The sequence below is a fragment of the Lissotriton helveticus genome, chromosome 6 (assembly GCF_964261635.1).
Source record: "Lissotriton helveticus chromosome 6, aLisHel1.1, whole genome shotgun sequence".
Lineage (NCBI taxonomy): Eukaryota > Metazoa > Chordata > Amphibia > Caudata > Salamandridae > Lissotriton > Lissotriton helveticus.
Genome location: NC_136067.1, coordinates 1,132,078,448 through 1,132,093,077, shown reverse-complemented (window position 1 = coordinate 1,132,093,077; position 14,630 = coordinate 1,132,078,448). Strand labels below are relative to the sequence as shown.

Genomic DNA, 14,630 nt, shown 5'->3' with positions numbered 1-14,630 from the left:
TCTTGGAAACTTTGTTCTTTTTTTATTGCTGTTAGTAGTTTGTGTAGTGTAGGAGTTGTTCGGCCAGTTGAAAATAGAAAGGCATTATGCTAACCCTCCACTGCGTTGTTTGTTTTGGCCTCTTGATTTAGGGTTGGTTGATATACATTCCACCAAGGAATTAGGAATTTAGGCTGTCGTCTGTGGCCTGACCGGTGTAGTCTCCCCACCCAGGTATCCTCAAAATAATCCAAAAGTGGAGCCAATTTTTGTTCATTTTGTGTATAGAAAGGACTTTCTATTAAAAGATTATAGTGTTCATCCACATCGGTTATTGGCACGTATGCTAGGGCAATGAGGTGTTTTATTTGGTATGCAAATGTAATATTGGTTGCATATTCAACACTAAGGGGTCGATTCCGATCCGGTAAAATGCGCTCCGAATCGTCGTACGGAGCGTTTTTTCCCCGTACGAATCGTACCCGTAAACGTCCCGTACGTACGACGAAGTACGATCCGTACCAGGAGCCGAACTCCGTACGAGTCGTACAGGACTCCGTACGACTCAAATCTCCGTACGAGTCTCACTCGGAACCCGCTGTACGCGACATCACTACTGTTCGCGGCTGGTTTTTACGACCCAGCAAGTACGATTCGTGTCCGGTACGCACCGTACGACCCTTTTCCTACGGGAGCCGAAAACAGTCGTAAACGCAGAGTTCGCGCCGAAACAGGTACGGAACGCCCCCCCCCCGGGTACGGCACGTACCCCGCATGATCGCAGGGGTACGCGCCATCATGCGGGGTATGTGCCGTACACCCAGCATACATGGGGTACGCACCGTACCCCATGTACGGTGGGTGTACGGCACGTACCCCATGTACGCTGGGTGTACGGCACGTACCCCGCATGATCACAGGGGTACGGCGCGTACCCCTGCGATCATGGGGGGTACGCGCCGTACGGTGTGTAGGTGATCGTGCGCTTTTCCGTACGAATCGACGTGTACCGTACGAATCGCGACCGGGTCGGACGATCGGGATCGGAATCGTCCAGTCGTACGGCGTCCGTACGAGTCGTACGGAAACGGCTCCGGATACGAATCGTACGGACGGGGATTTTACCGGATCGGAATCGACCTATAAGTGTTAATTTTTGCAAATTTCTCCATATACATTTGTTAAAATGGAAGTAACATCCTTGTATGGATGTGTGTGGATATATTTTAAGGATAGAATTTATCATTGCTTGTTCAAAGTAAATTATAATTTTTAGGGGAAAGAAGTCTCTTGTTTCTTCTTTGATTTTGTTTAATATTTCAGTGTATGTAGAAGTTTGTTTGTTTGGTAACAAACAATAGATGAATGGTATGCAGGTATTGTGGAATTGGCCATATATAGTATATAATTGATAGAATGGTTTAGGGCATATGCTAAAAGTGCCATCCATCATCCATGTTTGACTATCTGTTAATTATTTTAGGTTGGTGTTTGTTGCAAACATTATTATCCTTTTATCTTTGTTGTTGTTGTCGTACAAGATAAAAGGTTCATCATTATGAGTTATGGTAAGCTCAGGTGGAATTATGACATCTTCAAAAGTTTTAGGTGTTGCTATTGTTGGTCTACTAGATTTTTTGGTTCTAGCAATAGTTCTTTTTATAGCAGCTATAGTTGGTAACTGACCTCTTGCCTCTCTAGGTACTCTAGGTATTAATTCCTTAAGTATTACACTAGTTGGTAAGTCAGAGGTTTTGCTTAATTCCTTAATATTGTCTAGAGTAGATCCAACCTCTATTTCAGAGATGTTAGGTGGATGGTTATGTTCAGTAGTATTAATCACACTTGTTTCTCTGGTTGTTGCACGACCATAGCATTTGTTGGAATAATACTTAGTACATTTCCAGTTAACTTTAAGGTCTTTTTGTTTTTCCTGAGTATAAGTATACCCCATATAGCATAACAAAAATTTCCCTTTCTGAGATGAGATAAATCTTGCATCTTCTGTCATTGTTGGTTTCTTAAATCTAGAAAAGGTGTATTAAATATTATTAGAAATAGTCATTTTATTAGAAGAGAAAAAAAATAAGTATGTAACATTTGTGGGTAATTACCTATTCCAAAGTAGTATATTTTCAAAGGAGATCTTTTTGTTGATTGATGCTTTAATAGATTGTAGTGGTCTGTTGAAAGAAAATGAAGCATATTTTAGTGAATGTTTATATGTGTATTTTTATAACACATTTGCTAAGGTACAATGTTTTATTATGAAAACGTTTGCAACATTTAATCTGATGTATATATCATTTTAAAAAAACTGTTTTAAATATACAAACAGTTAAATATTAACATTGTGAGTGTTTAAAATACAAATATTAGTACTTGGGCATGTTTTCTATGCTTACCTAGTTTTAATTTTTAGTTGTTGATGGTAGATTGTTTGTTGTTATGTTGCAGCTTTAATTAGTAAAGGTATCTGTGGAAAAAAGTAATGGTATGATGAATCTTTAGTTTAGTTTTTATAATAGAAGTTAAATTTTTTTAAACAAGCATTTCACATTTTAAGTCTTTGAAAACTGTGTTTAATAAAAAACAAAAATTAGACATTTAAGTAGGAATTTATGAGTTAGTTATAACATTTTTACTATTGATTTTGCATTTATTTAGTGTTTAAAAAGGTAATTTAATAAACTTACTTTTCAAATTTGTTGTTGTACTTTTCTCGAAAATGTTCATCTGTTTGTTAACCTTGAATCTGTTTTTGGAAATATGTAGAGATAGATAGAAAAGCAGTTTTAGATATTTACAATGAACGGCAGGTTGCAAATAATGTAACATTTTATACTGAAACATAACATTACTTACTTTTAGTTGATTTGTAGTATATTCGTATGAGAACAATATTTAGGGTAGTAGAAATAAGTGCATTTCTCCTTGAAGCTGAATAATTTCTGCTGGTTTTTGAGTCTTAATTGTAGCTCTTTATATAGGGTATGTTTAATTAGTGTTAGTTTGTGATTGGTTAGAAACCTAGAAAAGAGTTCCTATTGGTTAGTTTGAATTTTTTTCATTTTAATAGTTTAATTTGCTGAATTCGAAATGTTTATTCAGAGAGTTTGTGTATTAGTAAGTATTTTAAATATAATATAATTAAATAGTATAGCTTTAAAACATTTATAATATAAAAAAAATATGTGTATATATAACAAAAGTAATATTTAATTGTTACCATAGATTTAGTAATTTAATAATATTTTTTTGAGAGATATATTTATTTAATAGTGTTTATTATGTAAATACGTAGTTATATGGGTATAATGTTAATTTATTTAATGTGTATAATGTTTCTAGAAACTGTAAGAATAATTTAGAAAAGTCGATATTTAGGTAATGTCGATATTATTGATGTCTATATTTTGGTAATCGATGTTTTTGTATTGTGGTATATATATTAATGACTGTCGATATTTTGTATTTCGATATAAGTGTGATCGAAATTAGTTTACTCGAGATTTTTGTATATCGATATAGTGAGATCGATGTTTGAGTAAATTTATAAATAAGTATAGGATGTCGATGTAATTGTAATCTATATTTAAGACACGATATTTGTGTAGGTCGATTTTAGTGAAATCGAAATTTTGTCAGAGATTCATATTTGACCAAAGCTAACCCCAAAGTTGAGTATTTTAATCGCTATTTTGGTAGTACAGATCTCGACTTTCTGTATCCAAGATGTTTTTTGTGCATTGCATTTTCTCCAAGCGCATGGAGTGTTTTATTGATTTTTACCAGATCTTATCCACCGTACTTTGCATGGTCGACGCTGGCAAGGGAAATGGGCGTTGGAAGGCCCACCTTAATTAGGGTGGGACGCCCAAAGTATAAAAGATGGCGGCCTTCTAGCGTATGAGCTACTACCAATGATTGAGTGCTGCGAGAGGTTATGCCGGTTTTCAGTTACTGGTTACCCACCTCTAATTGGAAGGAACTATAAGTTTGTCGAAGTGGACCCCCTGCCCATTAATGGATTGAGCTCCAAGTTCCCCTAAGTTGGGGAACAGTAACCGGACAGTGCACTGCACTAGAAGTGATGATACCTCCTTGTAACTGACTTGGTAAGGGTTCAGCATCAGGCTTGTAAAGAGAATAATTTATGCATGCTAAATTAAGTATGAAACTGACAATTGCTTGCACAATACAGGTACATTTCATATAAACACCTTGACTAACAATTCACCACTGAATCCACGCCATGAATACGAGTGTGAGTGATCGTGTGGTTGAGTCTGTGAGAATTTGTAGGGAATACTGTCTTAATTCTGTGTGGTTAAATTTATTGTCAGAGAATAAGTCCGCTGGTAATTGTGCTTTCTCTTGTTTGTTCGTGTAATTATTATTAAAACATGTAAAATTGTGGGCACGAGGTGTAGGTTTGTTGATATGCTGACAAAGTGCTTTTCTCAGAGATTAAATACGTCTTAAATGACTGTATAATTTGAGGTTCTGTATTGTGTTGTGTTAAACTTCTTTTCCTTGTCAAGGTATGATTCTATTTTATTTCAACTGCTTCTGGGCATCGATATACATACATTGTCATATGGACCTCTTAAATTACATTATAGGTATTGACACGACTAGTATCATAATACAGGCAAGGGCGCACTCCAATATAAAAGCATGGCTTTTGGCTACATTAGTGGAGGTGGTATTGATAACCGTAAGTTAGAATTTCATTTAGTTTTTTTAGTTTACCTGTCTTAATCATTAAGGGCCAGTGATACTAAGATACTGGTCATAAAAAGTGGTTGAAAATTGCAAATCTACTTTTTATGACTGGTATCTTTTTGTTGTGAACCGACCTATGTACTAATAGGTCCATTTATAAAATTCTGAATAGTAGTAGAGCGCACACCAGCCTACCTATGCATATTAAATAAAGGCAGGTCGCAACTTGCAATCTTAGAACGGATAGCCAACACCCTAATAGGGAGGGCATGCAGAGTCAGATTTAAGATTGCTATGTGGTCCCTACAACATCACATCTGGGGGAAAACCTGACTACGCTACAGGAGATTTCTTGTTCTATGATGGCTGATTGGCCAATGATATCCAATCCCAGCCACCTCTTCCAGTAACCCAGTCCATGTGCTTGATGGAGAAGGGTGGATGGGACAAACCATGTTTCCAAAAGGCACAAGCAGTCTTCTGTCTTAAATGAAATTGGGAATAGTTGCTGAAAATATATGGGCCCAGGCTACTGTTGTGTTGGTCCCGAACAGTGGTGTAGAGCATTGCTTTTGTGATTTTCAGATTGTGAAAATTAGGTCCTGATTTAGAGCTTGGTGGAAGGATACTCTGTCACAAACACGACCCATTCCACGTCCGTTATATGCCACTATATTCTTCGCACATGGTCGATGGAACATCCACGAGTATCCCATTCACCAAACTCTAATTAATGCCCTTTATGGTTTGGAACCTTCTAAATGCGAGGAAGGATGAGCTCATGACGTTTCGAGATCCCAATGTGTTTATGAATGTGCAGGTATGAGCATTTATTAGTGTGTGCCATGCTTCCTGATAATGGCTTCAAAACACTGAGATTGGAGTCTGATGGATTAGATTTCCAACATTCTCCCATGTAAGTTCACACTGGTTTGCCAACCTTGTTGCTTCAAGGTCCCTGGATTTGTTAGGAACTTTCCACGTTTCTTTTCTATTACATGCCAATCCGCCATTTAGGGCTGCGTTTTTTTAATATCCTTCTTTTGATTTTTATTTTGCAGCTGGCCAGTTGTACAAATGATATAAAGTTACTCCAAAGACGGCTTACAACTTCCTTGCTCATACTAAACAAGCATTGGCAATGCCAATAAGTCTGGCTTTAACGAAATGTTGAGTGGTAATGTAAAGCATTACAAGTAACTAGCATGGGAATAGATATGTATTTGTGTGGAAGCAATGAACTGTAGAATAATATTGGTGTAGGTTAAAAAAATTAGGTGATTGTTGTTTTGTCAAGCCAGACCTACATTTCCATGTAGGTTAATGTATGCGATCCTCCCATCTGTGCTGCTGCCAAAGGAAAACAAAATGAATTATCTTGTGATCTAAGACACTTTAATAGCATTCCGATGTCATGTGTGTGTCCCTGAAAATTCAAGCTTAGGCAGCTGAATAAATAAACAAAATGATCACAGCTGCATGGAGGGCAAGCCCTTTTTTTGTGGAAGCACTACATTTTTGCCCAATCTAAAAATGTACTCCTGGCCCCCAACTTGCAGGTGGAGTCAAAGCCCCTTTCTAGTGATGCTTACATAATCATCTGGCGAAAGTTGCGCTGTCAAGTAGGACCATAAACACTACAAATTGGGGGCACCTTTGTATGGTTGTTTTACTGAGCCGATTACTTTCTATATTGTTAACTGGTCCAGTGTCTCCACTTTTTTATCATGCTTGATGTGCAGAATAATTTGTGGTGTTATGTTAATTTTTTTCAGTACTAACTTATCCATTTTCAATACAGAGGAAGAGTCCTTCTTAAAAATAGTTTCATTCAGTATCAAAGAAGAACCCAATTCCTACTCCGTGGACCACCACGATGCAGAGAAAATATGTGTCGCAAGTGAGTATAACTTGCTAAATTGCAGGAATAAGGAAGACTCAACGTCATATGCCCCTAAATGAGGCATATTTTGTTTCTAATTTCTGGTAGTTCATCAATGTTAAGTAATTTCTTATGATTCACTCGTTCTTATCTGCTGTAATTATTCGCATCCGTGCTCGGGTGCCTTCTATAGTGGAACTACATAACAGGGGGTCACATCTGCAGCTCTTCTGGAATCCGAGGTGCCTTATTTCAAGGTCTGGCTCACTGCAGTGCAGCTGTGGATAACTCAACAGGCTTTTCCCCGTCTGTATTCTAAAAAGCAGATGATCGTACCTGAGCGGTGTGGAATGAGATTTGGAGGTGCAGAGGATGGCTTGTGGGTGCCAAACGTGGTTTAGGGCGTACAGAGTGTGGCTGACGGGAGTACAGAGTGACTGGCAATATGTAGAGTAGCTTGGCTGGTGATTTGCAAAGCTTGGCTGGCTTTATGTTGTGTATGACTGAGGGCCTGCAGAGTGGAAAGGAGAATAGAGGATCATCAAATTTAAATATGTGCTCATTCATCCAGCAATCCTCCACTGCCTTTATCGATGAAACACAAATGGACTTACCTTACTGACATCTGAAAAAAACATTCTGTGGATTGTGGTGTATTATATTGTATGGTTGTGTGACCTCACTGTGTAATACACTCACCAAAACTGTCTTGGGTCCAGTTAGGCTCGTTTGTAAAACCTCTTATTCAACCCAGGCTTAAACAAAAGAATAAGCATATAGTATGGAAAGGTTGACCGAAGGGCGCAGCATCAGCGCCTAGAGACTGGTTATGGTAACTTTCTGCTCTAGACCCTTGTACCACATGTGAGGAGGAGGCGGAGCGGCAAGCTGCGATCCGCAGTCTGTCAAAGCAGAGGGGAGAGGCGAGGTGTGCGGCGAGGTGTGCGGCGTGTAGCTGTGGCGGTACCCAGCAAAAGAGACGCAGGAACCGTGACCGGAGCCCGCGAACACACTGGAGCGCAGGAGTGCTGATCGGTGCCGGGCTGATTGAGAGAGGTGAGAGGTGGCCGAGGTGAGCCGAGGCGGAGTAGCGGCGGCTCCCATTCCTCTCATTCCTGCTCCTACCCCTGCTGACCCCTGAGTTGACTGTTACGGTACCCGCGCGCGGGTTGCCGTTGCTCCAGCCGTCACTGTTATCACTACCACTGCCGCCGATCGCGGCTCACTCGTGGTTTGCGGCTCGGCTCTGCCGCGGCCCGACAGCCCGTTGTTGGCTGCTGGTTGTTCTGCCACAGTTGGGGCTGCTCCCGGATTGCCGCCATTCGAGCTCACGGCCCACTTGGAAGCCCTGGTCGGCTTTGCTTGGCTTGGGTGTTTCTGGGCTGCCTCGGCTGAACTGGGAGCTCCGTGGCTGGAGCAACGCAGCCGGACCGCACACCAAAAGACGGTGGCACTGTGGAGCAGCAGAGCGCGAGTGCATTGAGTGCATTGAGTGGAGACGCCGAAGCTGAAGCGGTGTGGAGCAAACGGCCGACCTTGTGGACCGTGTGTGCACTCAGTGTGGATAAGGTGGAACGAGGTAGCGGCGAGGCAAGGGGGTGACCGCGGCACCTGTGCAGTTCATTAGCTGTGAGAGGATACAGTCACATAGTCACACAACCAAGAGCCTGCGATTGTGACTGTGCTTTGACTGATTGACGTATCCCCCGCGACCGCCGCGATTACTCCCAGCACCTGCGGTGTTTATTGAAAGGACTGTGTGCACGGTGCACTGGGCCATTAATTTTCCTTTCAGCTGACATCAGCCACCAGCTACCATGAGATCGGGCAAAGAAAGACGGAGCGTTTCCACAGTAGTGAGCAACCGGAAGAAGAAAAACAAGATACTCAAGGTGCCCTCTGACAGCCAGGAGAAATTAACAAGATCAACAAAAGTTGGTATAATTACTGAGGATGACATTCTAGTAACTCTGGCCAGGGAAACTGAAGCAGAGGGTTCAGTGCTGGACCAAACCGACTCACAAACCCCCAATCCACAAAAATAAAAATAAAACGTCGTTCAACCGAAAATGTATTCCAAATTTGCCTTCGTAAAAGACGCTGGGGTAGTGTTAAACCGCATGAGCACCACTCAAAAGGGCCTTCCCTCCCCATTGCTCCCGGAAATAATTGTCTTAACAAAACATGATGGCGCAGACCCAGCACGAGCCTCATCACCGGTATCGGCATTGGCGAGTTACCTGGATAACGAAAGCCCACCAGAGCCTTACAGGGACTCAACGCCCATTCCAACCACAGCAGCAAACAGCCGCCAATGCACCGAAAATGACGGATGCAAACCCAGGCATCAAAACAAAAGCTCAGAGGCCAATAAGGAAGTGAGTGTAAAAAGAGGCCCAGGGGCAGACGAGTACGACGACCAAGTCAAAGAGATATCCCTCAACGAGCCCTTAGAACACCTTTTCTTTATTTTTTTTAATTTTTTTTTAAAGACCTTTATTCAGCGGATCAAATCATACATTCCTCGCCTACAACCCGGCGGGCCGGCAAACAGTAAAAAAACTAGTTAGTTTCATAGAACAAAAACACAGCCCAGTGCCGTCAACCCGGGGGTACGGCGGCGTTACAGAGTGCAAATTTATGAGATCCCGAAGGATAATGCGGGATTAGGAAGGTCACATTTTACAGTTTAGCACATTTAGAACACCTTTTAACTCAAATCCACTCTACTCCAGCCAAAAAATCAGTGTTGGTGTCCATGGACCCGGCTTTGGAGCTAAACACCTTATTTCAATCCAGCCATCCTGGCACAAGCATGACCCAGCACGCTTCGCTAACAACTGCAAACATCGTTGCTTCAGAGCCAAACATTTTAACTCAAGCCAGACCTTCTGACTTAATCACAATTCAGCACTCGGGACCAGCAGCCGCTAACAGCACAGCTTCAATCTCCCACCCCCCTATAGGGAGACAGGACGGTCGCAACACAACCAACGAACAAGAAAAAAGAGTTGGTTGGACCCAGCACCCACCCACAGATCAATTCAGAATAACTAACACATATGTGAACTGGGCACAAACCAAAATCACCTCTCCAGAGAATAATTTATTAACAAACCGCAGGCCAGGTCCCCGGGGGCAGTTGGAACCAACTCATTCTCCCTGACAACTGAAGAATGGGAGAAAATGGTGGACACATATTCCCAGGGAAAAGGTGCTATGCCGCTTCAAGACATAGAAAACAAAACTGAAGATTCCCCAAAGGCTCAAAAAACAGAAGAGAGTGGTTTGTGGGCATCACTTCTAAACACCATGAACCTCGTGACAAAAGCAATGGAATACCATTCGGATAAGATGGACATTCAACTAAACCTACTAACCCGCTTAACCACTCATGTCATTAACTTCGACACTAAATTACTAGATTTGAATGAGCTGATCAAAAGAGTTCAATCAAAAACCACAATCAACCCGCCAAGCTGCACATGTTACTCAATCATCGAAAAATTAACCACCTTACCAGAGGTAATGAGCGAGCTCTTAACAGACATAAAGTCTGTAAACAACTCCCAAAGAGCAGCATGGACAGCAGTAAGCGACGAGAGAAAAAACCCAGACTATGAAGCGAAGAAAAAGACGAGGTTGCGATTACTTCCAAGGCTATCATGGATTTAAATAATTTAAAATCCAATCCCAAGGAATCGAATGAACAGAGATCACAACAAACGGGATGGCCACCCACGCTTCAGCAAGCAGACCCGCAGCAGGGTAAGACCAGAGAGCCGCCAGTTATCCTCGAAAACGGGGAACAATCGTGTAACAGACAACAGACAGCAAAACAAAGAAGGAAAATGAAGAGAAAAGGGAGAAATAAGACAGGCTCTATAAAAACCTACTTCCTACAAGCAAATAAATCGGTGTCAGAACCAGAGACGGTTCAAGGAAGCACGAAGGATGAATCAAGCCCAAGGGCTAGGGAGAGCCCTTCACCCGCCCCTGCTCTTAAGGGTCCAGAGACAACTTCTTCTAAGAATATACATACAGAAGCTCAATTCATAAAGGGATCTGAAGAAGGAGGTCGCAAACGAGACGATTCGGGGACAACAAACAACAGTGCAAAAAACCCCTTATGTCCACAGACAGTGGGGCCACAATTTGCGGACAACTTACTCGCTCAATCAACTGTAGGCACTAACCCTTGGGATCCTCCCATCGGCATGTCTTCAACAGCAAGAAAAAAAGAACCCAATGTAATGTTCGATAAGGAATCATTGATACGGAGAGAGAGAGTCCTTGGACCACCCCAAAGTACAGTCCTCGAATCAAAACATGGACATACTCATGAGAACAACATGCACGAACTCCGTGACCCAACTGCCAACTCGGGTTCACCAACACAGAGAGAACAAGGTCCACAAGCCTACAGTATACCCCAAAGCACGGAACGGGCAGCAAACCCTGAACAACGGCAGGAGGCTACCATCCATGATGAGTATAAAACAATACTCTTCATACCTGACTATAGATCTAAAGGCCGCGAGGACATCTCAAACCAAAGTAATATCCTACCAGTCTTGAACTCGATTACATCCCTAGGTACGCTAACTTCCCAAGATCTGGAGACTGTCGAATTTACCACGATCAAACATCTATCGGACCAGGAAATAACAAAAACAACCGGGGGGGGGGGGGCGTGGCCAAGATGGCGACTTGAACAGACGTGGATCGAGAGGCTCCCCGGCCCTAAGCCCCAATATCACGTTATCTCTAGCTGCCACCACCAGTACATCTGCCCAAATCAAGCTTGAACCTCTCTGCTTCCTTGGAGCGCTACCGGTCGGGTCTTTCTGGGCTATTGATCGCCTGTGCCCCCGCTTTCCCAGCCGCCGGAGAGGACAGCGCAATGGCGACGAAGGTTTGAGCCCTTCCGCCGCGCGGTCGCACTGCAGTGGCTGCACGCACCGGACCGGAGCGCCGTGGGAGCACATACCGGAACACAGAGAGGCGAACTCGGTGGCCGAGTGTGATAGCCGGGAGACACAGTGCGCCCCGACCCCCTCCGGACACAGTGCGTCCCGCCGGAGGACCCCCGGCAAATCCAGGCCCCGGCGTGGGCCTACCAGGCGGCCGAGCGGGACCGGCCCCGGCGGACCTACAGCGCCCATACCCTGCACATTCCAACCCTGCTCCATTTGGGAACCACGGGCCAGATCTTTGTGAACCGACGTACACTGGCGGCCCGCAGCTTCCGCTGCTGACGCGACTGGTGCACCGGCGAAGAAGGTTAGAGCCCTTCCGCCGCGCGCCTACACCTCGGCGGCTGCGGGCGCAGACCGGATTGCCAGGCCTGCGAGCGGCTGCCCACGGAGAGGTGACCAGGGCGTCCAGCGACGGAGTACCTGAGGGATCAGTGCTCCCGGCCTTTTCCGGGCGGACCGTGCCCCGCCAACAGCCGACCAACGAATCCAGGCCCCGGCGTGGGCCTCCAGACGCATAACCGCGCCTTCTCTTAGCGGGCCTACGGAACTTTGGGCTGCACGGGGCACCGGCCTCCGGTCTTGCGCACTCCCACTGATCTTCCCCCACCTCATCGGCGGCCTCTAGGGGAAGCGCGCCAAGATCGGCGACTCCGCCCCTTCGGGGCCTTAAGCACTCCGGCGGAAGCCCCTTGGACAATTTAGGCCCCGGCGTGGGCCTACCGGGTGGTGCGCAGGACCAGCCCCACCGCCCCCACAGAGCCATACAACGGGCGGGGCGTCGGTCGCCCGCCCCCCACAACTCACCGGAATCCCCCTCGCACCTCCGACCTCCAGCGGGGGGATCCCACCTGTGCTGGGGCCTACTCACCCCGGCCCCTCCGAGAACTGCGAGCCCCACCGGAAGCCTCCAGCCACTCTGCGCCCCGGCGTGGGCCTACTGGGTGGTCGGAGAGATCTCCATCCATCGCGCCACCCACAGTGGACATCCTACTAAGCGGCATCAGTCCGCCGCCGGGGGAGCCCCAGAGCCTCCCTACCCCCTGGCCTGCCGGCGGAGAGACGCACCGGCGACGTGGGATGCCACCCAGCTGCACATCCCCGCATTGGTAACGGCCCCCTGGACGGGGGGCATAAGGTGAGCGGCGCCCTGCGACCTGGACTACCGAGCACTCTCCCCCCCCGGGTCCCTGCACTCCCTGTTGGGTGGCCCTCAACTGCTGCGGTCGGTGACACAGCCCTGCTAGACGCTATCCTGAGCCCTCACTCGCCAGAGCCGTCAATTCCGGCTTCCTCCCTGTTGCCTGCTATCTACCGTCCACCGGGTCCCCCACTCAGTCACTGGGGCCGTCTGTGGACCTCTCCGTGACATCTAGCCCACGAGATCTTCCTCCAGCTGCTGCCGGGGCGCTGCTCTCCTGCCTGGCGCCTAAGCACTCTTCCTAGGCCCGCGTTGCTCTTCCTCCATCAAGCATATCTTTGCTCGGCGCGGCACGGTGGCCCCAGTCCGACTACTCTGGTCACCTCTACCCTCGCTACCTCACTAGCTACTACGCACTCTGAGTGCTGCCCTTGCAGCGCCCCACGAAAGACTCTTCCTCCAGACCGCCGCCCCCGGACCGGCTTGTGGAGCTTCTTCTCGGGTCGCCGATCCTTGACCCTTCGCATGGCCCAGGCTCTGAATCATCCGCTACCCCTCACGGTTAGCTTCGCCTACGTTGCTGGGCGATCACTCGACAGCCCCCGACGACACCCATCGGCTGGCCCCTCGCCCTGTTCCGGACATCATGACGCACTCTAATCGCAAAGGGACCCGGAATGTTGTGGAACTCATGCATAAAGCAGCGTCGAAAGGAGACAAGACCCAGCCACAGTCGTCCCCGAAACCCCCCGCGAGCCCTCAGGCGCCGGACGAAGACTCCGCTCCAATCACGAAAGCCTTCCTGGCCTCCCTCTTCAGCACACTGCGAGAGGACTTCCAGACTCTGAAACAGGACCTGGCTGGGGACCAACGCGAACTCCGTCGTGACCTTGATGGCCTGGGTGAGCGGGTTGCCTCTCTGGAGGACGCTGATCAGTCCCGCAGTGGAGAGGTGGAGAGACTCCAGCAGGAAATCCTGCGACTTCAGGATCAACAGGTGGATTTACAGTCGCACTCTGAAGACTTGGAGAACCGCTCCAGGCGGAATAACATACGGGTCAGGGGTGTTCCGTTGAAGGCTTAAAAGGACAATGTGACCAGCTACCTTCAAGACCTATTCAGAGACATCCTGGGAGAGCCGAGCGACTTTGAAATCCGAATCGACAGGGCGCACAGGGTGGGCATGGCACGCAGGGCACCTGCACCACCTCCGGACATTCTAGCGTTCCTCCCGGATTTCCCCCTGAAGGAACGCATCCTTAGAGAGGCCAGGAAAGCACAGCCCATCAGATTTTGCGATGACCCTGTAGCCCTTTTTCAGGATCTCTCTAACATCACCCTACAAAAGCGTAAATCCTTCAGACCTGCGACGAACTTCCTGCGGGATGCCGGGATACCCTACTCCTGGGGCCACCCATTCCGTCTGATCTTTAAATGGAACGGCTCCCTTCACCAGCTTAGATCACTCCGTGACACCTGTTCCCTACTTGGGATCGACATGCCGGAAAGTTCAACCTCCAGAGACGCCTCTCCGTCCCGGTCGCAAGAGGACCCGTCTCAGTTCGCCGCGCACTCCGGGGTCGTGGAGGCTTAACGAAACCCTCTTACAGAAGCCGGCGGTAGCCCCCCAGCTTCATAAATGCATCTCAGACTACTTGGCCACCAACGACACCCCTGATGTGTCGGTGTCATCCTTATGGGGAGCCTTGAAAGCTGTCGTTAGGGGGAGCTGATAGCAATATCAGCTGCAGACGCCAAACTTCGCAAAGATAAGAGGAGCGACCTCTCCGACAAAGTCGCGGAGCTGGAGAGAGTTCACAGCCGCACTGGTGCCCCGAGAATTTGGCGCCAACTTAAGGCTGCCCGGGCTCAGTTGGCTAGCCTCGACACCGACAGGGCAGAATTTGCTGCTCTTCGCCTCCGT

At 46.7% G+C, this 14,630-nt stretch overlaps 1 protein-coding gene across 3 annotated transcripts in view; it reads left to right on the top strand.

The window, feature by feature from the left end:
- The window catches only part of LOC144763310 (uncharacterized), a 109,853-nt gene that overhangs the window by 60,800 nt on the left and 34,423 nt on the right, over positions 1-14,630 (top strand). For all 3 annotated transcript variants that reach the window (XM_078648787.1, XM_078648785.1, XM_078648786.1), the window contains exon 5: positions 6,509-6,607. In XM_078648787.1, coding sequence (XP_078504913.1) covers positions 6,509-6,607 — 99 coding nt within the window. The remainder of the gene's footprint in view (positions 1-6,508; positions 6,608-14,630) is intronic.